This window comes from Cordyceps fumosorosea (assembly GCF_001636725.1).
Source record: "Cordyceps fumosorosea ARSEF 2679 chromosome Unknown scaffold_10, whole genome shotgun sequence".
In the NCBI taxonomy this organism is placed as follows: Eukaryota; Fungi; Ascomycota; class Sordariomycetes; order Hypocreales; family Cordycipitaceae; genus Cordyceps; species Cordyceps fumosorosea.
The window spans coordinates 677,769-700,173 of record NW_017387310.1 but is presented as its reverse complement, the minus strand read 5'-3'; the positions used below and the strand labels follow the sequence as shown (position 1 = coordinate 700,173).

The following is a 22,405-nucleotide window of genomic DNA, read 5'->3' as shown; positions in this document are numbered from 1 at the left end:
GGGTGTTGCGGACAAGGCTCGTTGATGGAGGTGCCGACTTATTTGGGATGCCTGTGTGCGACGACGGGGAAGTTGGACAATATTCTCTTACTTCAGGTATCTCTCGGGCTGCTTTTGGGTCACTCTGGCATTCCTCGATGCATGTGGCTTCAGCCAGAATGTCGGTCATGTTCCACAAGGCGCCGAGGTGCCCGCCCCGTCGCTTCAACGGCCTCGAGCCACGCAAAGCGTGTAACTTTTCCATCATCCACTCTTGGCACAGTCAGGTTGCCTAATTCTCTGCGCGGTTCGTTGCACTATGTCGCTTTGTGCATCCAAAGGTAAGCTCACCAGCTCACCAGCTCACCAGCTCACCATGTTCTTTCATCCGTCATAGTTGTGCACCACGCCACACGGAGTCTATCCAACTTCGGCTCAGCTCACACTCAGCGCGAGTTTAGGTTTTTGGTATCTTGACGCCTAGCTAAACCTCGAATCATTGAGTAAACTCGTGGGCAACGTCTTAATGACAAGTGTCAATGTGAGGTCCAACGCAGCGTACCAGGAACCGCCTTGTCAAGACTCGCTGTGACACGTCCGAGTCGCCACGAGAGCGTAGGACCAGGAATCACATACCTCAGGAAGGGCGGTTTAGCCGTTTCAACGTTTACAAGGTCATTTCCGTCGGATGGCAACTCCACAACGAGGCTGGAAGGCCTGCGTGAATGTGCGGGCTTCATTGCACCACCGATGCGCGCGGCAGCACGTCTTCTTTTGAGCTTGACACTTCTCAACGGCTGGCGTAGTACTGGCGAAGCTTTTCAAAGATTCAAACCCCCGTTTTGTGCCACCGTGTTCCATCCGCTGGGCGTCCTGTCCTGGTACTTAATCTCAATGGCATCCTTCAATCATCTTTATTTCTCATTCTACTGCTTCTTCAAACATCATCACTTCCACATTACTCGAAAGTTACATTTATCTGAAAACATTAACATGGACCGCTCTTATTGGAACTCGCAATCTCCGCTCACACGCCTCCCAGCTGAGTTGGTACTTATCATTGCGGACTTCTGTCGTCCTTGCACGCCTAAGCTGTACTTGCTGGCATATACCTGTAAGAGGTTCTGGGGGATTATTGCTCCCCGACTTTCTCAAGAACTTCCGCCACTTACCGCTGACTTCGCCGGCTGGGCTACCTTTGACGGTCACGTAGTACCTCTCAAGATGTGGCTCGAGATCGCCCCCCGCCCTCCCCCTGAGGCTCTCAACAAGTACCGAAGGGCCTACTCTCAAAGGAACCAAGAAATTGAGAAGGGTGGCGAAGCTAACACCGTGAACGTCTTCTCTCATTCAATAGCCGAGTGCCCCGATGTCAGAGTCTCATCTTTCATGCTTGATCATGCTTTCGAATTCGCAGTCGAACAGAATAAGCTCTCCATGGTGGAAGTGATGCTGACAACCGGTAAAGATTTGCTGAGGGATATCAACTTGATAAGATTCGTGAAGACGCAGTCGATGTTCAAACTTTTGCTGGCACACGGCGCAGAAGTCTGTTCAAACCCTGCACCTCTCATACACAGCGTCCGCAACAGGGACTTTGAGTTTACAAGCCTGCTGCTCAGCAGCGGATATCGGCCAGATATGCAACTCTACAGCGCAACAGAGACGGCAGTTTATTGGGCCGCGCGCGACGATGATGCCGACATGTTGAAGAAGTTGGCCGAATACGACGGGTTCGAAGCAGCTGTTACTACCTGGCTCGGTCACGAAATTGACGATGAGTGCATGTGCCGTTACTGTTTACATGAGCTACCGATTACTCCAGTGTCTGCAGCGGCCGTTCTTTCGCGCACTACCGACTGCCTGGAGTTTCTGCTCGATCATAAGTATGTGGAACCATCAAAGGGCCACGTTGCGCGCCGCGTCTTCCATCGTCTCGGTCTTAGAACTCCAAAGGAGGAAATGTTGGCAAAGCAACGAGAGCACTGCTTCTCTGTAATGAAGCTTCTTCTGGACTATGGTCTCGATCCCGACATGAGCCTGGGCGAAAGGGTCAGACCTTTTCCCGGGCACATAGAGGCCGCGACCGGTCTCACTCTCCTTTGCGCAGCCGCAAAAGAAGGCAAGAACGAACTTGTCAGACTACTTCTCTCCAAGGGTGCCAAGTTAGAAGGCCCTCCGGGCGAGGAAACACCATTGGAGCTAGCTCTCAAGCATGGGAGGCTTACAGCCGCCAAATGCCTTATTAAAGCCCACACTCAGCGCGGGGTCAGCATACCAGCAACCCTGCTCAATTACGAACCATCCTTCAGCTCGATACCTTTCTTGAAGCTTCTTGTGGATACCATCAGACAAGAAGCCATTAGACAAGAAGCCATCAGACAAGAAGCCATCAGACAACGAACTGACAGACGACGAGCCACCAGACGCCAAGCTACCAGACGAGGACCTGTTATCAATTGTGATTCGATCTACGGTGAATACCACGCAAGGTACAGAGATGAGTACATACATACAGTCATGAACAGCGAGCCAGTCGTGCTTAACCCGTCATGGAGGGGAGAATATGCATCAGATACGCCACTCATGGTAGCGGTCAAGCTACAAAAACTTGCGATGGTTAAGTTTCTGCTCTATAACGGTGCGGATGTAAACCATGGCAATCACAAAGGGGAGACTCCCATTATGATCGCAGCATCCCAGCTACGCCCTGACGAGCAGAGCACCAAGGACATGTGTCGCTTGTTGCTTTTCTGTGGCGCCGATCCAAATTTCTGCGACAATAGAGGACACAACTCGATCTCTTACTTGGGCGTAGTGCAGCCCTACATCAACCCAGATTGCGTTCCGCATCGGTCAGCTTTTTTCGAGTTACGGAAGACGGATTGCCAGTGGAAGGAGATGCTGGGTACTGCGTGCGTGCGCGATCCTCCGTGGTGCCGTTACCATTTCTGCCCGTGGCACAGTGCGTGGAAGCATCGGCAGGCAAATGGTTTTGAGCCCTATGAAAATGATGGCTCTGATCACAACGTCCCTTGCAACATGGCCTCTAACAACCTTGCATCTGACAACAACGACTCTGACAACAACGACTCTGACAACAACGACTCTGACAACGACGACTCTGACAGCAACGACTGATAATAACGACCCTGATAGCATGCGATGGCAGTCAGGTGCTCATACCTTCTCTACGCCCTATTACGGCCTTTCCAAATAAATAATCAAACTGCAAAAATGTCAACATAGCATCATCATTCGGCAGAGTCATATCAGCACTGGATGCAAGAAGCTTTGCATCTGTTCGAGTGTATAGTAATGATATTCAAGTTTTGCTCTTTTTAATAAAGCATCTGTAGTCTTTGTGTTGGTCTAAGTGAAATATCTACCGCTGGCGAAGGCTACAAGGCAGGCTGCGTGACGGTGTAGAGACTCAGTTGTCATAGCCATGGAACCATGGAAGCAGTTCTTGATTGAAAATTGCCGGCACAGTTTCAATCAAGACATCAAACATTTTAATGAAAAGTTGGCCATCATTTCATGTGATGTGAGCCCAGGTTGGAGCACTGCAAGCTGCAGTATGCTTTCCGGCATATTGGTTCGAATAGAACGTGTTGAGAAGTCCCCCTGGTTCAAATCAGAAGACATATTTTCTCTTGTATCTTTATTTCTTGTTGAGCTTCCATTCATTCGTTTCTGTTTCTTTCGTCCCGGAGCTGGTCTAGCGGGCTCTGGTGAAGGACATGGCTGGCCATCTTACCACCAAGGTCTATGGGCATTGGGGAAGACCATGATCCTGTCTAAACACCATTTTTCCTATGTGGAAACCTGGCATTGAACTTGCTTCAGAAGAGTGTTGTTTTGTCGCTGCCAAAACTCACTCCTGGATGTTGTGGGGTGGAGGCTTAATTAATTCCATATTACATACATAGGTAGGCTTGTGGACAATGATGTTGGGGAGGATGGATGCTACTGCGACAGACAGACTGACTAACTAGGTAACTAACGTTAGTGGCACCCGACGTCGACTTACTGTCGTGCTGAGACATTCAACCTCGACAAACCGATCCTTCGCGAGACAAGACGGAAGTGCAACACCCTCGTTCCTTGAACCTCGAATTTTTCGAATCCATCGCCTATCTGAGAGGCTTTGTCAGCTATATACCTCCTTTCCCCCTGCATACCCATGCCCGTCGACCCGAGGTAGCCCAGGCTGACCCAGCTTCGGAGCTTGCCCTCCCGCCCGTCATGCTCTCTGCCTTTACCGCGCGGCCAATCATTGAGCTGCGGCCGCGCGACAAATCCAAGATAGAGACGATTCTTGCACATGGTGCGTACCCGGAGGACTCAGAAGCGACCATGTTGTGGCCGCCCAGCCCTTCATCGGCGACGTCACCACAAGCCGACCAGGCACCCGTCTTCCAGATCTACGGGTAACTAATGACCCCTCCTGCTTCACAGGCGATCGCATCCTCGTCGGCCTCAACACCGGTGCGCTTCGAATATACAGACTCAACGAGCCCGTCCCCGCCCCCGCCCCCGCCCCTGCTACCATCATCGAAAACGGACATGCCGCCAGCAACTCCAACTCCAGCAGCCTACCTCGGAACAGCGGCGACCGCCAGCCGCCGCGCCCATCCTCACGCGGCTCCTCCCGGCCGACGGACCTCTTGCGCGAGGTCGAACGCTTCTCCACGCGCGCCATCGAGCAGCTCGCCATCATCAAGGAGGCCAACACCATCGTCTCGCTCTCCAACTACCACGTGTCGCTGCACGACCTGCAGACCTACGAGCTCGTCGACACCCTCGACAAGACCAAGAATGCGTCGGGCTTTGCCGTCACGTCAAACATAGTCAAGGACCCGGACACGGGCATCCCCGAGATCATCTCTCGGCTGGCCGTCTCCGTCAAGAGGCGTCTGCTGCTCTGGAGCTGGCACGAGTGCGAGCTCGGCGGCGACAGCGCCGAGGTGGTCCTTGCTGAGTCGATCCGCAGCGTGACGTGGGCCAGCGCTACCAAGGTCGTATGCGGCATGAATGGCGGATACGTCATGGTTGACGCCCTCACGCACGAGGTGGAGGACATCACCGGTCCAGGAGCGGTCGGCGCGGCCGGACAGAGCAGCCGCTTCGGCGCCGTCAGCAGTGCCGGTATGGGATACATGGGCCTGGGCGGATATATGCCGAAGCCCCTGGCATCCAAATTGGCAGATGGCCAAGTCCTCCTCGCAAAGGACATCAATACCATGTTCATTGACGATACGGGCAAGCCCCTAAATCAGCGGCAAATTCCTTGGGCAACCGCACCAGAGTCTATCGGCTATTCGTACCCATATATCGTGGCCCTTCAGCCACCAGCAAAAGGCTCACTCGAAGTGCGAAATCCAGACACCCTTTCTCTCGTGCAGACGATATCGCTTCCTGGTGCTGCGCAGTTGTACTTTCCGCCCCCAAACGTAAGTCTTGCGCACGCCGGCAAGGGCTTCCACATCTCTAGTGAACGATGCGTGTGGAAAATGGGTGCCACGGACTACGATTCGCAAGTCAAGGAACTGGTTGATGCTGGTAATTATGACGAGGCAATCAGCATCCTCAATTTACTGGAGGATGCGCTGCTGAAGAGCAAGATGGAGACCTTACGAGAGATCAAGATGCAAAAAGCCGAGATTCTCTTTGGAGAGAAGAAGTATCGCAAGGCAATGGACTTGTTCAACGAGGACGATGTCCACGCACCACCAGAGCGGGTGTTGGCCTTGTATCCTCCCGTCATATCGGGTGAGCTCTCCAAATGGGCTGGCAAGGAGGAGGCCAAGAAGTCTGGCGATACCGACGACACCGCACCCCAGGCCAGTGTCGAAACGCAGCGGAACTCCGAGGACGCCGGTGAGAGCACTTCTGCAGTCGGCCGTTTCGCGGGCTATTTTATGGGGTCCCAGCGTAAGACGGCGACCGATACAGGGTCGATCATGTCTGTGAAGAGGGAGGCTTCCGATGCCGCAGATGAGAAGGACTCCGCAGACTCCACGGCAGCGGCAGCAGACAGGCCTCTTGAAGGTAAAGACTTGATGAAGGCTGTCCTTGAGCTGAATGGATACCTGGCCGGAACACGTGCACGCTTGCAGCGTGTCATTGACCCAGCTACCGGACTCCTCAAACCTAGAGACGCGGCCCCGGGCGAGGATGCTACGGACCGATTCCTCCGAATGGGTCAGAACGAGACCGAAGCGCAACTTCAAGAAAAGCTCCAGGGCACGTTCCGCCTTGTCGACACGACGCTCTTCCGCGCCTACATGCTCTCGCAGCCGTCGCTGGCCAGCTCGCTGTTTCGCATCCCCAACTTTTGCGACCCGGATGTGGTCAACGAGAAGCTCGTGGAGCAAGATCGCTACAACGAGCTCATCGACTTTTTTTACGGCAAGCGGCTGCACCGGGAGGCGCTGGCGCTGCTCGTCCGGTTCGGTGCCGCGGCCAAGCCCGACGAGCGCGCGCCGGAGCTACTACACGGTCCTAACCGCACCATCCAGTACCTGCAGAACATGCCGCCGTCCGAGATTGACCTGATACTCGAGCACGCTGGTTGGGCACTGCGCGTGAACCCGGCGTTTGCGATGGAGATTTTCACGGGCGACACGGAAAACGCCGAGACGCTGCCGCGGGAGCGTGTAGCGGCCTTCCTGCGGACCATGGACACGGCGCTGGAGCGGCAGTACCTGGAGCACGTGGTCATGGAGCTGGAGGACTCGACTCCGGAGCTGCACAACAGGCTCGTGGAGCTGTACATTGCGGCGCTGGAGGGGACGAAGCGCAGCGACGGGGAGTGGGAGTCGCTGATGGAGCGCTTCATCAAGTTCCTACAGGCGCCTAATCCGGTGTACAGCCTAGGCAAGGCGTTTTCCACGATTCCAAGAAATGGTATGAGAGCAACCAGAAGATGATAACCGTCTGGTGCTAACAAGTCAATTAGATCCGTCATTCTACGAAGCACAGGCTGTGGTGCTAAGCAACATGGGCCAGCACAAGCAGGCCTTGGAGATCTTTGTCTTCAAGATGCAACACTATGCCAAGGCAGAAGAGTATGCTAATTCTTTTCTCAAGGCGTGTGTACGTAGGTTTGCTGACTTTGTTTAGATACTGCAACCGTATTCAGCGACAGGCTCCCACTCCGTCGGCCAACGATACATCAGAAGACGGCGATGAAGATGAGGAAGACACACCATCCATCTACCACACGCTCCTCTCGCTCTATCTCCAACCTTCATCCCCACACAAGCCGCAGCTAGAGCCCGCCCTCGATCTTCTCTCCAAGCACGGGGCACGACTACCCGCCGCCTCGTCGCTCAGCCTCATCCCCGACGACCTGCCAGTGCGCGCGCTCGAGTCATACTTTTGCGGACGGATCCGGTCGGCCAATAGCATGGTCGCCGAGGCGCGTGTGGTGGCGGCGCTGCGCAAGGCCGAGGGCATCGCCGTCGCCGCGGAGCTGCACGTCGGCAGCAGCAACGGCGCGGCAGCGGGACGCAACAGGCACGTGGCCATCACGGACGAGCGGCTGTGCGTGGTCTGCCATCGGCGTCTGGGCGGCGGCATGCGTGTCGGCGGCAGCGTGGTGGCGGTCATGCCGGACAACACGGTGGTGCACTGGGGGTGTCTGAGCAGCGTCGGGGGCGACCAGCGGCCGAAGACGCCGAGCTGGGCGGCGCGGCACTCGTAGGTGTGTAATGTCTGGTGCGAATCGTGCGTTTTGGTTTGTGTCGGAGAGAAAGAGGAGGGCCCGTTGATGGGATGTTGTCGTTGTCCTGTCCATGCCTGCAAATACCCCCCCTATGGCGCCGTTTGTGTACCATATGCTTTTTTTTCGTCGCTTCTGTGCCTGTTTCTTCTTCTTTTTCTCTATAGCATAGTCATAGCTATTCCAAACCATCGTCTTTCGCATCTTATCTTATCTTTTTGTCCGTCTGAAAAGTGTATGGTTTTACGCTTTCAATCCTCCTCTTCCTGCACCTCCTCGCCGTAATTCTCCTCCTCCTTGGCGTCGTCGACGGCGGCAGCCCCCGCGTCCCGCGCCTTGTCCTCATCCATGCGCGCCGTGAGCTCCTTGTTTATGGTAGCCTGCGCATCGACGACGGCAGCCCGCAGCACCGCGAGGTAGCTCGTCTTGTTGGTGTCGGTAGAAGGTAGCGCGGTGGCGACGGTGAAGGCGTCGTTGGCGGGGGAAGCGTACTCGGCCGTGAGGGAAGCGGTGGCGGTGTTAGTAGTTGGTTGAGACATGTTTGCTTATCGAACGATGTGGGCTTTGGAAGAGGGTTGATTGTTTGAAACTCGCGAGCGTTTTTTTGTCTTGGGGAAATTTTGTTCAAGATTCCGAGAGTAGCTGAGTGGTGATTTTTTTTTTAAAACTTGGATCCCTGTTTGGCCTTGCTTGGGCAGCGCGGGGTTCGTGACAAAAAGGCCCCAGCGAGGCCCAAGCTCCCCCTCTAAAAGTGAAGCTAATACGCGCCTGGGCTGTTCAATGCACAAGCTTCAGGGTTGAGAAATGAGAGATCAGGGCCATGCCTGCTTGCTGGGATAGTCTAATAGTTATGGGAATTTATACTTTTGCTTATTATACGGCTTCTATAGTTTTCATTAACATCCAGCGCAAATTGCGCCGCATCTAAGCTCATAGACTCTTCTCCAGGATCTAAGCGGGGGCTCTCAGGGCTCCCTGGCACAGCTGGGCCAGGCCTCCAAGTCATCGCGCCAAGGTTGAGCTAGAGCCTCGGGCTCGTACTGACGCTGCTCTGTTTGCCTCATTGCTCCTCTTCTCCCCGTACATCATCATTCAACCCCTTCTGCAAGCATCTACCTGTCCTTTCTCGCAACACCATCTGCCAAGCCGCGTCAATCGACGTCGGACGCCCCCGTCTTCCTCCGTCCGAGCATCTCGATCGGCCTCTGCAGCCCCCGCCGACGAAGCCCTGCAGCCTCACTGTCTCGCTCACCAGAAAGTCGCCTCGGCCTAACCAACCTTCCCTTCTCGAATCCCAGTGCCGTGCGCGCCCATCTTCCCATGGCCGCCACTGCCCGCTCCAAGATGTAACCGGTGCCCTCCACGCCAGCTGTCACCAAGTTCGATATAACCCGAATCTTCCATATTCCTGCGACGATGCAGCCTGCGCAGGGATCTGGGGCGCCCTCGTCCAGCCGACAACAAGGGCAGCGCGCCCCCGGCAGCTTCTCGCCGCTCACGTCCTCTGCGGCCGCAGCCACCGCTGCATCGCCGTCCTCCTTATCCACGTCCTCAGCTGCGGCTGCCAGCGCCGCCCTTCACGGCAAGCAGCCCCGCCCGACGTCGCTCTCCCGCCGCCCGCCTCCGCCTCTGCGGCTCGAGTCCTCCGAGGAAGGTGCCGCAAGCAGCAGCATCGCCGCCGCTGCGGCTGCGGCGATATCCTCTTCTTCCTCTTCCGCGAACACTACAACCGCCACCACCGGCGGCGGCACTCCCTCGATCAACGTCGGCAAGTCGCGCCAACGCGTCGCCTCGCCCGCCACGCCCATATACGCCCAGTTCACCTCCCACCCCAACAACAGCAGCTCCAGCCTGCACAGCTTCTCCTTCTCCCGCCCCAACCCGGGCTCCCCGCGCGTCGTCACCCACGGCTCGCCGTCCACCCTGCACAAGGGGGAGTCCCGCAAGCACTCGGCCACCCAGGGCATGTTTGAGCCGTCCCTGCCGTCGACGACCACCTCCAACCTGTCGCAAGTCGGCATGTCGCAGCCGCAGGGGCAAGGGCAGGGGCAGAGCGCCGCCTTATCCGCGAGCCAGATCGCCGCCCAGGCCGCCGTCATGTCCCATCAAAACACCATGCACAGCCGTCAACGCTCTCAGACGGTGCCGGTTCCCGGCGAGGTCAACGACGGGCCCCGGAGGGGAAGCGGCAGCCGCGTTCCGACCACCACCCCGCCCACTTTAAGCCTGACCGAGGCCAGCGCGCCGCGAGACAGCGGCTTCGGACCCCTGGGCGGCCTGCACATTAGTACCGCGGCGGCGTCCGCGGCCACCACCGCCGCCAACGTCGTGTTCCCGCGGTCCGGCCACAACTCGCCGCGCGACGCCAATTCGCCCCAGCCCGTCCTCCCGCTGCCGCCGCCCATACCCGCCGCCTACACCGAGAAGCCGCTCTCCAAGTCGGAAAAGGCCAAGGCCAAGCTCTTCTCGCGGCCCGTCAAGATGAGCGCCGCCAAGGCCGACGGCAAGGACAAGGCCCTCCCGAGCCCCAGCAAGATCGGCTCCGCCCTGTCCGCGCTCCAGCGCGGCAACTTTAGCACGACCAGCCTGGCCGACTCGTCGGCGCATTCCTTGTATAGCCTAACCAACTCGTCCTCGGCTACGATCCGACCGGCGGAGTCGGCCAACGTGGAGGAGAAGGCGGGCAAGGAGAAGCGACACCACTTTCTCTCCCGGCAGAAGCAGAAGCTCAAGGATGAGTATCACCTGCCGCTATCCTCTGCTGCCAGCAACTCGCGGCCCACGGATCCCAACGCGCCCAGCAGCTTATACAACTTCCACCTGCCCTCCAGCGTGGGTCTCTCGACGTCTGGCTTCTCCAAGGCGAGGAAGGACAAGAAACATGGCGAGCGCTCCGATAGCCGTCAAGACAACGAGTCGTCTCTGAACCTTTCTGCGGACATCTCCGGCACGGTCCCGTTCCCGTCGTTATCGCAGCAGAGCACCATCTACGACACGTCCGAGTCTGCACGACTGGGTCTCAACATTCCCTCATCTTTGGACGAAGCTTGGCCATACCTGAAATCGCTCTTGTCAGTCGTGTTCCAGGGTGAGGATTTGCGCTTGCCTGTAGAAGACATTAATCGCATCGTGCATTTGCACATTCAATACTGCGTCCACAAGAGATCACCGTTGAGCATGCTCGACGACTTGCGAGAGCTTCTTGCCAAGGGGTTCTCTTCGTTAGACCACACACTTCGCCAGGCAGGGGAGGACAGGTTCATTCCGACACTTGTCGAGCTGTGGCTCTTCACATTCACCTCCATTCTGCCGTATCTACAGGCCGTTTTTGTACCTCTCGAGCTAGAAGTGGCTGGCCGCGGTACTATCCTAAACTACGACCAAGCCCGCGACTTTTGGGGTTCGTTGTCCACAACCTCGGACGACAATGTGAAGCCAACGCCACCAACCGTGACTTTTGACATACGAAGACTTGTGCTAGCCGCCTACCGCGACACCGTCATACTGCCGCGCTACGAGACGCTCAAGACCATATTCTCACGCCTGTCCCTAGAGTTCTTGCCGTCTTCCTTTGCCAACATGGCCTTGTCCTCCCCGTCAGACTCAGCAGCCATGTCTACCTCGCCACCCGAGTACTTTCCGCCCCTCATGCGCCCCGGTACCTCCATGTCGCACGAGCTGTCCGTGGGCTCCTACAATTCCAACAGCACCACGCTCCTCGGCGACGACCGGGGCTCCGCGGCGTCCGGCGGGCGCAGCCGCGCCGTCAGCAACGTGTCCTACGGGAGCAACGGCAGCGGCGGCGCGGGCGTGCTGCGGCCCTTCACTCCATCGAGCGCGCAGGTGCCGGTGCTCAGTAGCGTGCGCGAGCAAAACGTGGAGGACTCGAAGCAGGTGACGGACATGGTCGGGCGCATGCTGCAGTGCGTGAGCGTGCTGGCGAGCCTGGTGGCCGGCGGCGTGGCCGGCGGCGCCGAGGCCGAGACGGAGGCCGACGGCGATAGGAAGATGGCGGAGCTGTGCCGCATGCTCAAGCTCAACTGGCTCGGCCGCGGCCGCACTGGCAGGAACAGGCGCGGCCTAGTGGGCGGACGCGTACGGAGGGACGAGGAGGTGCGTGTGGTGTGAGTGCAGCTCAAAGGCTGTGCTCTGGTATGCCATGGTAGTGCATGGTGTGTACGTTTACGAAGTTGGCGTTGGATTGGCTTGGGGAGGGTAGGGTTGGGCGTTTTTAGGTATAGGGTAGGCGGTAATGTCTAGATTCTAGTCATGAAGTCTGGCGCAATGTGAACGTGACTTGGGTAAATAGTCCAATACTGGATTTTATGTTGTTATCTGTCTTTGTTTCATGCGACAATGCTGATGCGAATGTCCAAACGGTGTATGTTTGAACTTGAGTGGAAGGTGAAGCTTTCGTGACAACATCACAAATGCGCTCTGTGGTGCTCATAGTATCGAGAGAACCCCGACACGGAGTACCGGCCCTAGTCCTTAGAAGTGTAATGCTCTTCGATAAGAAAAAGCGATGCACGCGGTAGGTATTTGTGATATCGCTGGACAAACTCATGAATGTGGCGTGACTAATTTGTATGCCGTCCTCTTTGCGAGAGACGACCTGGCGAAGGGCGAACACGACCTACGAGTTGCAGCGCGTCATGTCGTGTCTGCGACATCGGCTTGAGATTCATGTCACAATGTTGGAAGTGGAGCGCATAATTTGAGTAAGGATATATTGATATAGATATGATATGGACAAGACACGGGTTTGATATGGGTCGTAATGTACTGGCGGGTCCTGCAGACTTTTCGCGTGTTAGCTGAGCACTTGGCAACAAGATCGCGAGGTATGAAGGAAAAATTGAAGAAAGTGTAGATCAGACATCCAAGGAAGAATAAGCCCTCATCTGTCCCAAATTGGCTCTATGGGACTCGAGTGGAAACTGCGAATAAATGGGAAATTTCATCACGATACACCATGTTGAAAGTGAAAGGCAGCGAAGCGAAAAAACCAACAACAAACTTACGTTAGTGCATGCTCACAGTCGTGGTGGGTTGCAAATAGTATCAATCATTCATCGTCGCATCGTAGGAAATGGTATCTGTCAGACTTTTTTGTTAACAAAACGGCTCAATGTGGGTTGCAAAGTCTTGCAGCCTCGAAAGGCAACCCGAGAATGATAGTCAGACAGGAAATACTGGCAAGTAACAGGTCCCTTGCGAAGGGGACCCGAAAGTCTCTTCATGGTCGATTCAGAAAAGAAAAGAAGAAAAGGTATGTTGTCATCATTCGATGGCGGGATGCGGTTCGCGGCAGAGACGAGGTTGCAGAGCGGACGGGGCAAGAGCTTACCAAAGAAACTGTTAGTATGTACTAAGCAGAAGCGTAAGTACACGCCACGTTGCGAGAGAGGAACTCGTCTCGACCCCAAGCTGCGCCTTGTCGCCAGAAAATATTACCCGAGCTTGCACGCGCACTTTTTCGCGCTGCTGTGCTACAGGAATTGAATTTCTGATGCAAAGAGCTGCAGTATCCCATAATTCAACGATCCATACTCGGAAAAGACCAGCTTCAACCGGGAAGGGTGCCGTTGGGGAGGTTGTCGAGGGGTGAGGTCCTGCTCATGAATGATCGTCAAGCAGGAAAAAAAAAAGTTTCGAGGTTAATCAATGACAGTGTAAAATACAGTGCATTAATTCATTGGGCACTGTTTATTATCACGTGAGCGGCCACTTTCAGTGGGAATAATTCTAGACCTGTTAGAGCGTTAGCGCTGGTGACCCCCAAGAAAGGCAGAGTGGCGTTGAAGTCATGAAAGGATATGAAACGGGCGGCAATTTGGTGATGCGGTGAGCTAAAATATTGCAGAAAAAAAGCAGGTAACTCAAGGCATATATTCGAATCGTATTTCATCATTTTTGTCACTGATATATACTGCAACGCTTCCATTGTCCGGCCTTGCGTAAACTGATAGGGGTGGTGGAAGCGCAACCTGATACAAGAATGACACCGGTACAGCGACGACTAGCTCGGGGCTAGTGCTGTTATCGGGGCGGGCCTTGACATGGGGTCCCAGCCACACGCGCGCGGGCGGACTAGAAATTTTCTGCTCTGCTGTCTGGTTGGGGAGAACGAGGGCCATGTGCGACAAGGTACTTGTGTGCCACAGAGTCGGGAGCTTCGGTTGATGCATATCCCCGCCTCGTTTTGGGCGGCAGGGCCGAGAGATCAGAATCAGAGAGAGTGAGAGGACAGGAACAGTGAGAGAAAGAGAGAAGACGCACCCAGAAAAACACAGAGGAAGAGATTGGGCGGGCGCCCACGCCAGTCAGGCGCCGCCAACTGTCCCATCATCTCACCTGTCTTGGAATAAATCGTAATGCGCCGTTGATGCAGTTAGTTAGTGTGGTGCGATGCGTGATGCTTTGATGCTTGATGTTAGTTGGCCAGTTAATTATTACCAGCACCTGATTGTGCAGATAACTGCTTAAATAATATAGTGGCCTGTTTAATTCTTCATTCCCCCGACAGACAGAGACGCCCAACCCTCCTCGCCTCACCCGTCACAGAAGGCTCAGCCAGTGAGCAAGCAGGGCGACTCGGGGGTTTTTTTTCCTTCCAGTCTTCTGGCCATCCGGCGACAAAAAATCTTGCTTCTACCAATACATTACACGTCAAAGAGGCACACCACACAATTTCTATTCGCTCTTGCTTTTCTGTCTCTGCTTCTCTTCTCTCGCTTCTCATCTTCCTTTACTCCTCAGTTAATCCCGTACCGTTTTTCACATCAGCATCAAGCAAACCCGCCCGGGGCCTCTTCAGCGTACCTATTAGCGCGTCAGCCAGCGCGGGTACTTGTCTGGCCACCCCCCAAACTACGGCCAGCCCAGCCTTTTTTTTCGCGGATTACTGGCTGTTTCCTTCGCCCCCCTCTCATACATCTTAGCTTTCTTAGCTGCCAGACTCGCGCCCATCGCCAGCAAGCCAACATCCATCCTCCCGCTCCATCCTATCGCCGGCCCTGGCTTCTCGCGGTTGCCGCGCTCTCCCCTCGGCATCCTTATTCTTTCTTCACGCCTCTTTGCCTCCTCCTCCTCATCGTTCTTCTACTCCTAATTCATTCTTCACTGGCCGCTCTCGGACCCTCGCTCCATCCTCGCTATCCGCACGCGCGCACCCTCGTGGTCCTTTGGCCTCAGGCTTGCTCCAGTGGCGCCGGCTCTGGGTATCACCGTCACGCCATTTGTCACGCACCCGCACTCGCGCTGTCCCATCATCGCTTTCGGACCCATCGTCGCGACTTCGCTCTCTTCATCTACGACTACTAGCTTTGATTTCACCCGACCACGACCTCGCCGCCTTGTTTTCTCTCCTTGCCCCGTTCGGTCGCATCCCCAGCCACGACTCAAGCGCTCGGAACCCGCGACGTACGCCGAAGCCAACGCGACGACAGCCTCATCTCATCGCCACCCATCTTGCACGCAACGCATTCATTGTCTAGACGACGACCCCACGCATCGCTTGCGCCCTACACTTGCCTCGGACCTCTTTCCATTGACGCATGTGCATGCAATAGCATCTAGCACATTCGTCGATATCCGCTCCCTGTGGATAGCCGACCTGCTCGTCACGCTATGATGGCCACGAGTATGGGCCCCAACTTCCAGGGCCATCCCGCCAACATGGGACACCCGGGTGTTGCTGGTCATCCCATGGGTCCCGGTATGAATGCGAATGGTGGACAACCAGGCACGCCTGGTGGTGGCATGCCTCATCAGTTCGCGGGCAACCCGATGGCCGCGGGCAACCCGGGGATGAATCCTGCCATGATGGCGGCCATGCAACAACACAGCGGAGGCCATAACCTCCAAGCCACCTTCCAGCATATGAGCCCTGCTCAGCAGCAAGCCTACCAGCAGCAAATGCAGTCCCAATGTGAGCCGCGCCGTTTCCTTGTTGCCATTTCTCGGAGCCGTGCTAACTGCCAATCTTCTTTCCCCCATCCAGTCACTAATCCACAAGCAGTTGCCCAAATGCGTCAGCAGCAAGTATACGTCCAGCAACAACGGCAGGCTTTGATGGCTCAACAGGCCATGGCCCAGAATGGTGGCATGGCGCCCAATCAGATGGCCGCCAACGGCATGGCTGCCAACGGCATGCCCATGAATATACAGTTGACGGCACAGCAGATGCAGCAGCTGCGACAGGGTGGTCGAATCAACGCTGTAAGCATTTGCGACTGCACTTGCCTTGTTACCACATGCTTACTTTTCAATAGATGCAGCACCCTCAGGCTCATGCTGCTATGATGGCCCAGCAATTGGCTCTGCAACAACAACACGCCGCGCAAAACCAGATGCAACAGGGCGGGCCGAACGCCCAGCAGATGCAGATGAATGCACAAGCGTTGCAGCACCTGCAACAACAACAGCAGGCCCAGGCCGCCCAAGCCGCCCAGGCCGCCCAGGCTGCCCAGGCACAGCAGCAACAACAAGTCGGCCCCAATGCACAGGCACAGATGGCCGCCCAGCAAGGGCAGCAGCAAGGTCCACAAGGGCAACAGAACCAGCAGGGTCAACAACAAGGCCAACCGGGTCAACAGCCCCCAGGCCAGGGCCAACCTGGTCAGCAAGCCCAAGTCCAGGCGCAGCAGCAAGCGCAGCAGCAAGCGGCTGGACAAGCGCAGCAGCGACAGCAAACGCCCGCGCAGGGCTCGCAGGCCGGCACCCCTGCCCCGACTGGCCAGCATACGCCGCAGCAGACGCCTGCACCTGGACCAAACGTCGCGCAAACGCCGCAGGGTCAGCAACAGCAAAATCCTGGCCAACCACCGCAGGGTCAGCAACAGCAGTCAGGTCATCAACCCCAGCAGCAGCCGCAGCCTCAGCAGCATCCCATGCTGGCACAACACATGAACGCCGCCACCGCCCAGCAGCTAGCCATGAACAACAGCATGTTACAGCAGCAGCGTAGGGAACACCTCAAGGCTCAGTGCCTGATGAGGCTCTCCCAGCTGAGTGAGCAGTTGAGCGGCTATCCTGGAGCCCGCAATCGAGATGACCTGAGCTATTGGAACGACCTAGTCGGCCGTTTCTTCTCAAGAACAGCCATCTTCCGCCACACCCTCCATACGAGCGCCGAGGGCGAAGACACTGGCCCCCGCCAATACGACATTTCCTTCCCAGCCATTGCCCGATACTTTCACACCCACTTCGGTAGCGGCGTCAAGTCCATGCAGCTCACTCTGGGACAAGGAACTGCCGACAGACCCCTGCCTGGTGATGCTTACCACATCGAGAACCCCAGAGCCAGCTTCATCTATTGGTTCGAGACGGGCTCGCACCTTGTATCCAGTGGAAGCCTGCGAGTCCTATTTGACAGTGAACAAAAGTTTGAGCTGTTCGAGTTCTTGGCCACCAGCCACGAAGAGTTCGTCGCGCGAAAGCAGGTTATCGATGCTGCCAAGCCGGCGCACGTCTGGATGAAGGAGTGGCACAAGGTTAACTCGACCGACAGCAAGCAGTCTCCCGAAATGTCCAAGAAGGGAAAGGGAAAGCAGCTCAAGTCGCCGCAGAGGGAGCCTCCCAAGGTCCTTAACGATTTGCCCGATTCAGCCGTCAACCGTCAGGGTGTCACCGAAGCCGTCTACCAGTTCCTGGAAATCGTGGAAGTCATGGGCCAGATGAACCCACTGTTCAACTTTACCCACAGCAACCCTGGCCTTGGTCCCTATGCTGCTCTGGATCAATATGTATCGACCTTTATCAACGCGGGCCCTGGGCAAATGAACGGCCAAGTGCCCCAAGGTGCCCCGAGAACACCCAGCTTCAGCCAGTTTAACATGGGAGCCAGTCCGGCTGCGGCCAACATGAACCTCCCGGGCTCCCCCCACATGGGTAGCCCAGCTCCTGGTCAGATTCAGGCGCCTGGCATGCAGCTACAGCAGAGCCAGCAAGGGACCAGCTCGAGCGGGCCGAGTGCTAACACCTCGCCGGCCTCTAACAAGCGCAGACGTCCCTCAGCCGTCAAGATCGAGGAGGACGGGCCCGGGGCGGGAACGCCAGGAGCCCAAGTCAACGGCACGGCCAACAGGAACAAGCCAGCTACTCCACGCATGCCCAAACGTGTCAAGGCAAACCCGTCATGAGAATAATGATGTGGCACCGGCAGTGTGCCTTGTTGTTTTACACTCGCATATTGCATTGACGGTTTTCTGTCTTGTCACCTTTCATTTTTGTTCTTGGCGCGACTTACAGCATGGCGGCGGCCTCCTTTTTTGGGTTGATTTCTTGCTTTGCGGAATGATTCTAGCCTGGGGTTCGGGTTGATTTTGTTTGACAATGGACAAGGTGGAGAAGAAGAGAAATATCTTCGAATTGGCGGGAAGAACGAAAGCATCCTTGGAAAGTCTCGTGTTCCTCGGCTGTTTTCTCATATTTTCTTATTCCTGGGTGTAAAAAAAGCAATGGGAGTTGGTGGAGGAAAGGCTCCGACCAGAAATTGTCCATGCTGCATCCCAAGATACTGCTACCTGTCGTCGACTGATTGTTGAAGTTATTCTTCAACGAGGAGGGTCTGCGAGACGGCTGAGGCGGATGACGGTCGGGGTCAATGAGTACAAAAGAAGGCGGCGGCGGATGCATGTCTTGCGGAATAATGAGTGCGGGCTACTAAGGACCGCAGGACCATGGACGCGAGGCAGAAAAAGAAGAGGGCATCCTGTCTTGAGAGGAGCAAGAAAGAAGCGAGACAGTGTCGGAATAGAAGCGTTTTTTTTCTTGTTTTTTTTTTCAGCCAGTGGTTCAACGGTCGACTTACACGTTTCTTATACTATCTGGCTTACTTATATTTTTTTCTGGGTAATCGGCGTTGATCATCTTGTCTTCATAACCCCCCGAGTTATTTTTTGATTTTATCTTGTTTGTCTGATGCTTTTGTTGGCCCAATTTGGTATTTTACAGTAGTTACTTGTACGATATTACAAGAATTGACCATTTTCGCTGGATATCTATGTGTACAAGTAATGTTATTCTGCGAACTTGGAGATGATCCGAGATTTCATTCTTGGAAATAAAAACAAAACCTAAATTCTCTACCCTCGGTTTGTAGTAAAGTTATAAGAAGCAATAGTTGGACAGCAAGCCACTCGATACAAAATGGAGCAAAAATGGTCAGCCCCTCCAGGTCTATTCAACTGGTACCACATGACGATAACGGCCTGATGCAGCTCGTGCAGTTGATGGTTTGCGACGAAGTAACCCGCTCGTCTGACTGCCCCAGCCGGCAATCATCATCTCTCTCTACGCCCCCTCCGGATCACACTGCTATTACTCCTCCGTGTGCTCCTCCCTCTGGTTTTCTTGCTGCTCTCGCTGCTCTCGCTGCTCTCGCTGCTCTCGCTGCTCTTCCTGCTGCTGCTGATCCTACTGCCCCTGCTGCTGCGGCGGCGTCATCGGCAAGCAGAGCTCAAACACCAACCAGTCGCCCATCCTCGCCGCCTCCTCGACCTCCGCTCCCAGCCTCTCCGCTCCGTCCGCGCGCCGCTGCCACACCACCGGCCGTGAGAGCATCACTCGGACGCCCCCCCCACCACCACCACCGCCACCGTCCGTCAGGACATGCACGCCGGGCGGCTCGGGACCGCTAGTGATGCGCAGGAAGCCCCGGTCCGGGAGGTCCGGGTCGCCGTTGCCCAGGCCGTGCCGGGAGAGCACGTTGCGGACGTCGGTCCGGATGCGCGCCATGGTGCCGGGCGGCGCCGCGTAGTGCAGGTCCTCGACGATCCACTCGGGAGGCGCCGCCGCCCCGGGCGAGAGGAGCACGACGCGCATGGAGATGGGCCGGCTGGGGGGCTCGACCGGCCCGGGGGGTGCCGCCGCCGCCGCCGGCGTCTGCTGTGGTGGTGATGGAGCAGGCGGCAGCGGCTGAGCATCCGAGACTTCTCCCAGCACCCGCCCGCCGCCGACGGCGTCGTCGCGCGCGGAGTCCTCCTAGGGTCGCAGCACGGTGTACACCGCCGGCGCGAGGACGAGTGGCGCCGCCGCCTGGGGGGGGGGGGGGAGGCCCGAGGCTTCGTTTTTGTTCAGTCTTGCGTCTGCCAAGTGAATGAAGAGTTACTGAGCGTGGGGTCGAGAAAAGAAAAGTGAGGGGGAAAGGATATGGGCGAGGGGAAGAAGTCGAGTTATAGGATGCCGCGACGGAGACTGAATCACGCACGCGGGCTGTTGTTGGTATGACAGCACGGACTCATACATGGGAAAGAGACGGTGTAGTGCATTGCAGTCGACTGACGGGTGTAAGGCTTGTCCACCTCTTGAAACAGTGTGAGAGTAGTTTGTGATATTGCTATGGAGCCATTGTATCCGTAAAAAAGAATTCCAACACCGAATGCATGTTTAACAAAAAAGAAAGAATCCCAGTTTCCGTCACTTGTTGCCGTCGTTTTGCATGGCCCCCGATTCACGCTCTCCCGGCTACATGGTATCGCCAGTCGGGGCCTCGTGCTTGGCGGTACTGCCCTTGCCGCGCCAGGTGCTGACAGCGGGAATGTTGGCCTCGTAGCGAATCTCCTCGGTGCCGTAGGCGCGCGGGGTGAGCTTGATGAGGGTATGTAAGGGCACGTTCATCCAGGGGCTCTTGGCCTGGTCCTTCTTCATGAAGTATGCGTAGATGCAGCGTAGCACCGCCTGGTGGGTGACGATGAGGATGTCCTCGCTGCGCTCGAGCTCCATGATGATGGGCTCGAGGCGGATGACGACGTCGCGGTATGACTCGCCGGCAGGGTACCGGTAGTTGTACTTGTCGTCGTCGCGTGCCACAAAGTCGTCCGGGTAGCTGTCCTTAATCTCCTGGTACGTGAGGCCGTCGCAGACGCCCGAGTCGAGCTCGTCGAGCGCCTTCCACTGCAGCTGGTTGTAGTGTGCGGGGAGCCAGCGCGCGGTGGCAATGGTACGCTTGAGGGTCGACGTCCAGACCGTAAGAGAGCGGTCGTCCTGAGGTGGGTTGTTAGTTGTGTTGTGTGGGCAATGGGCATGGTAACACTGTCGGATGTCTGTTGGGGGATCGGGGGCTGCCTACTCCTACAGACTCGCGGACGAGCTCGGGTAGCTTCTTCGCGTATAGTTCGCCGCGGGGCGAGAGCATGGTATCGCCGCCGATTCGACCGTCGAGGTTATACAGTGATTCGCCGTGCTTTAGAGTATGATTAGTGATGTTGCGATCATGGGTAGCCGACGCGGAGAGACGTACTCTGGAGAGCCAGACAGAGCGGGGGCGGATGTGCAAGTTCATGAGGTAATATACGATGCGACTTTGCAGATAGTCCTGGATGCGGTTGATGATGACCTGCTTGCCAATGTTCATAATCTTGAGATATGTGTAGTCGCCCTCGTCACCGTCGCCGTCGATGGTCTTGTACACCTTTTCGTACTGGCTGATGCGACGGCGAAAGTCGTTGGCAGCCTCCTCGGGGTCCTGGTCCTTGTAGTCGGGGCTGGAGGTCTTGACGTCGAGTATGTTGGCCATGATGACGTCCTCCTGGTCGCAGACACTCTCGACGAAGAGGACCTCGACCCCGTTGGCATCGCAGATCTCGTGCACCCATTTACGGCGGTCCTTTGTGGAATTGGTAGCGTCGAGAATGCCGACGACGCCGCCGGAGCGGAACCAGCGCAGCATGTCGGCGACGGCAGCCTCGGCGGCGGCGCGGCGCTTGCGCTCACCCTCGGCATTGTTGAAGTCGAAGAAGTCGGCGGTGGGATGGGGCGCGTCGTTGCGCCGGTAGTTGCCGACGTTGAAGGTCTGGGCCGGGATGGAGAGCCACTGGAGGTAGCGTTGGGCTGGAGGGGTTGTGTTAGCGCGCGTGGGGGAGGAAAACGGCGTTTGATGAGAAGGCAAGATCTCGGCAATGTTCTTTTGCGTCACAGCCGAGGGAAGGGTTGCAGTCTCGGCATGAAGCATTCCTTGGCGAGCATACCGGGTTGCCATCACTCACCAATCTGTGCAATATAGCTTTTGCCTCTGGCGGGCAGTCCCACCATGACGACACATATCTTGGTGTCCTCGACCTGGACGCCGACACCGTTAGCTTTTCCCGGCATGGTGGGCAGAGGCGTCTATCGAAGAATGGTGGGAAGCAGTGGTGTATGTAAAGGGGCGATTGGGCGGCGTAGAGACATAGAGGGTTTTGGTTGGTGGTGTATGGTTGTACTGCTGGTATTGGCGGGCAAACGGACGGCTACGAAGACGGAGGATGGGTGGTGGAGAGATAACGGGATGGGAATTGAAATGGGAGGAATAAGAAGAGAAGAAATCAGAATAGGAAAGGGGAAAACAGTGAAGGAAGAAAAGAGAGGCACGAGACGACGAAGAAGAAGAAGGAGAAGGAGAAGAAACAATGGCGGGCAAGCGGCTTTGTGAAAGAGGAATCGATCGCGTGAGGCGGAAGCGGACGCTCGGTTTAGCTTTTTTTTCTGGGGCTTCCGGGGGGCCGTTCAGTGGGCCGGTAGGCACCTCGACCGCTGAAGACACCCGAAGATGGGGGGTGCCGTGGCTGTACCTGCCTCTGTTCTTGAACCAGAATGCTTCGATTTCTGCCAGACATGATGCCAGAGCCAAGACTCGGCTTTTCCTTGTTCAACTCCCGGCAGCAGATCAAGCAGAAAATAGTCAGGCGAGGGTTGAACACAGAGTATAGTCCC

General features: G+C 56.3%; 7 protein-coding genes across 7 annotated transcripts; 4 read left to right on the top strand and 3 right to left on the bottom strand.

Moving 5' to 3' along the window:
* Positions 1 to 1,203: 1,203 nt before the first annotated feature.
* Positions 1,204 to 3,120, top strand: ISF_04715 (AvaB protein; the record flags this gene model as incomplete). Its single annotated transcript, XM_018848320.1, has 2 exons — positions 1,204 to 1,865; positions 2,946 to 3,120. The coding sequence occupies 2 exons, from the start codon at positions 1,204 to 1,206 to the stop codon at positions 3,118 to 3,120; spliced, it is 837 nt and encodes a 278-aa protein (XP_018704655.1).
* A 1,107-nt stretch (positions 3,121 to 4,227) lies between these two features.
* Positions 4,228 to 7,690, top strand: ISF_04714 (AvaB protein; the record flags this gene model as incomplete). The annotated part of the gene is made up of 4 exons (XM_018848319.1): positions 4,228 to 4,309; positions 4,441 to 6,891; positions 6,944 to 7,052; positions 7,108 to 7,690. The coding sequence occupies 4 exons, from the start codon at positions 4,228 to 4,230 to the stop codon at positions 7,688 to 7,690; spliced, it is 3,225 nt and encodes a 1,074-aa protein (XP_018704654.1).
* A 269-nt stretch (positions 7,691 to 7,959) lies between these two features.
* On the bottom strand, positions 7,960 to 8,247 carry ISF_04713 (Gon7; the record flags this gene model as incomplete). The annotated part of the gene is made up of 1 exon (XM_018848318.1): positions 7,960 to 8,247. The coding sequence occupies one exon, from the start codon at positions 8,245 to 8,247 to the stop codon at positions 7,960 to 7,962; it is 288 nt and encodes a 95-aa protein (XP_018704653.1).
* An 877-nt stretch (positions 8,248 to 9,124) lies between these two features.
* Positions 9,125 to 11,836, top strand: ISF_04712 (HbrB-like protein; the record flags this gene model as incomplete). The annotated part of the gene is made up of 1 exon (XM_018848317.1): positions 9,125 to 11,836. The coding sequence occupies one exon, from the start codon at positions 9,125 to 9,127 to the stop codon at positions 11,834 to 11,836; it is 2,712 nt and encodes a 903-aa protein (XP_018704652.1).
* Positions 11,837 to 15,340: 3,504 nt separating this feature from the next.
* ISF_04711 (PtaB protein) lies at positions 15,341 to 17,853 on the top strand (the record flags this gene model as incomplete). Its single annotated transcript, XM_018848316.1, has 2 exons — positions 15,341 to 15,931; positions 15,985 to 17,853. The coding sequence occupies 2 exons, from the start codon at positions 15,341 to 15,343 to the stop codon at positions 17,851 to 17,853; spliced, it is 2,460 nt and encodes an 819-aa protein (XP_018704651.1).
* A 1,276-nt stretch (positions 17,854 to 19,129) lies between these two features.
* On the bottom strand, positions 19,130 to 19,537 carry ISF_04710 (fructose-2,6-bisphosphatase; the record flags this gene model as incomplete). The annotated part of the gene is made up of 1 exon (XM_018848315.1): positions 19,130 to 19,537. The coding sequence occupies one exon, from the start codon at positions 19,535 to 19,537 to the stop codon at positions 19,130 to 19,132; it is 408 nt and encodes a 135-aa protein (XP_018704650.1).
* Positions 19,538 to 20,179: 642 nt separating this feature from the next.
* ISF_04709 (fructose-2,6-bisphosphatase) lies at positions 20,180 to 21,805 on the bottom strand (the record flags this gene model as incomplete). Its single annotated transcript, XM_018848314.1, has 4 exons — positions 20,180 to 20,698; positions 20,790 to 20,897; positions 20,955 to 21,544; positions 21,700 to 21,805. 4 exons carry the CDS (start codon positions 21,803 to 21,805, stop codon positions 20,180 to 20,182), a joined length of 1,323 nt encoding a protein of 440 aa, XP_018704649.1.
* Positions 21,806 to 22,405: the final 600 nt, after the last annotated feature.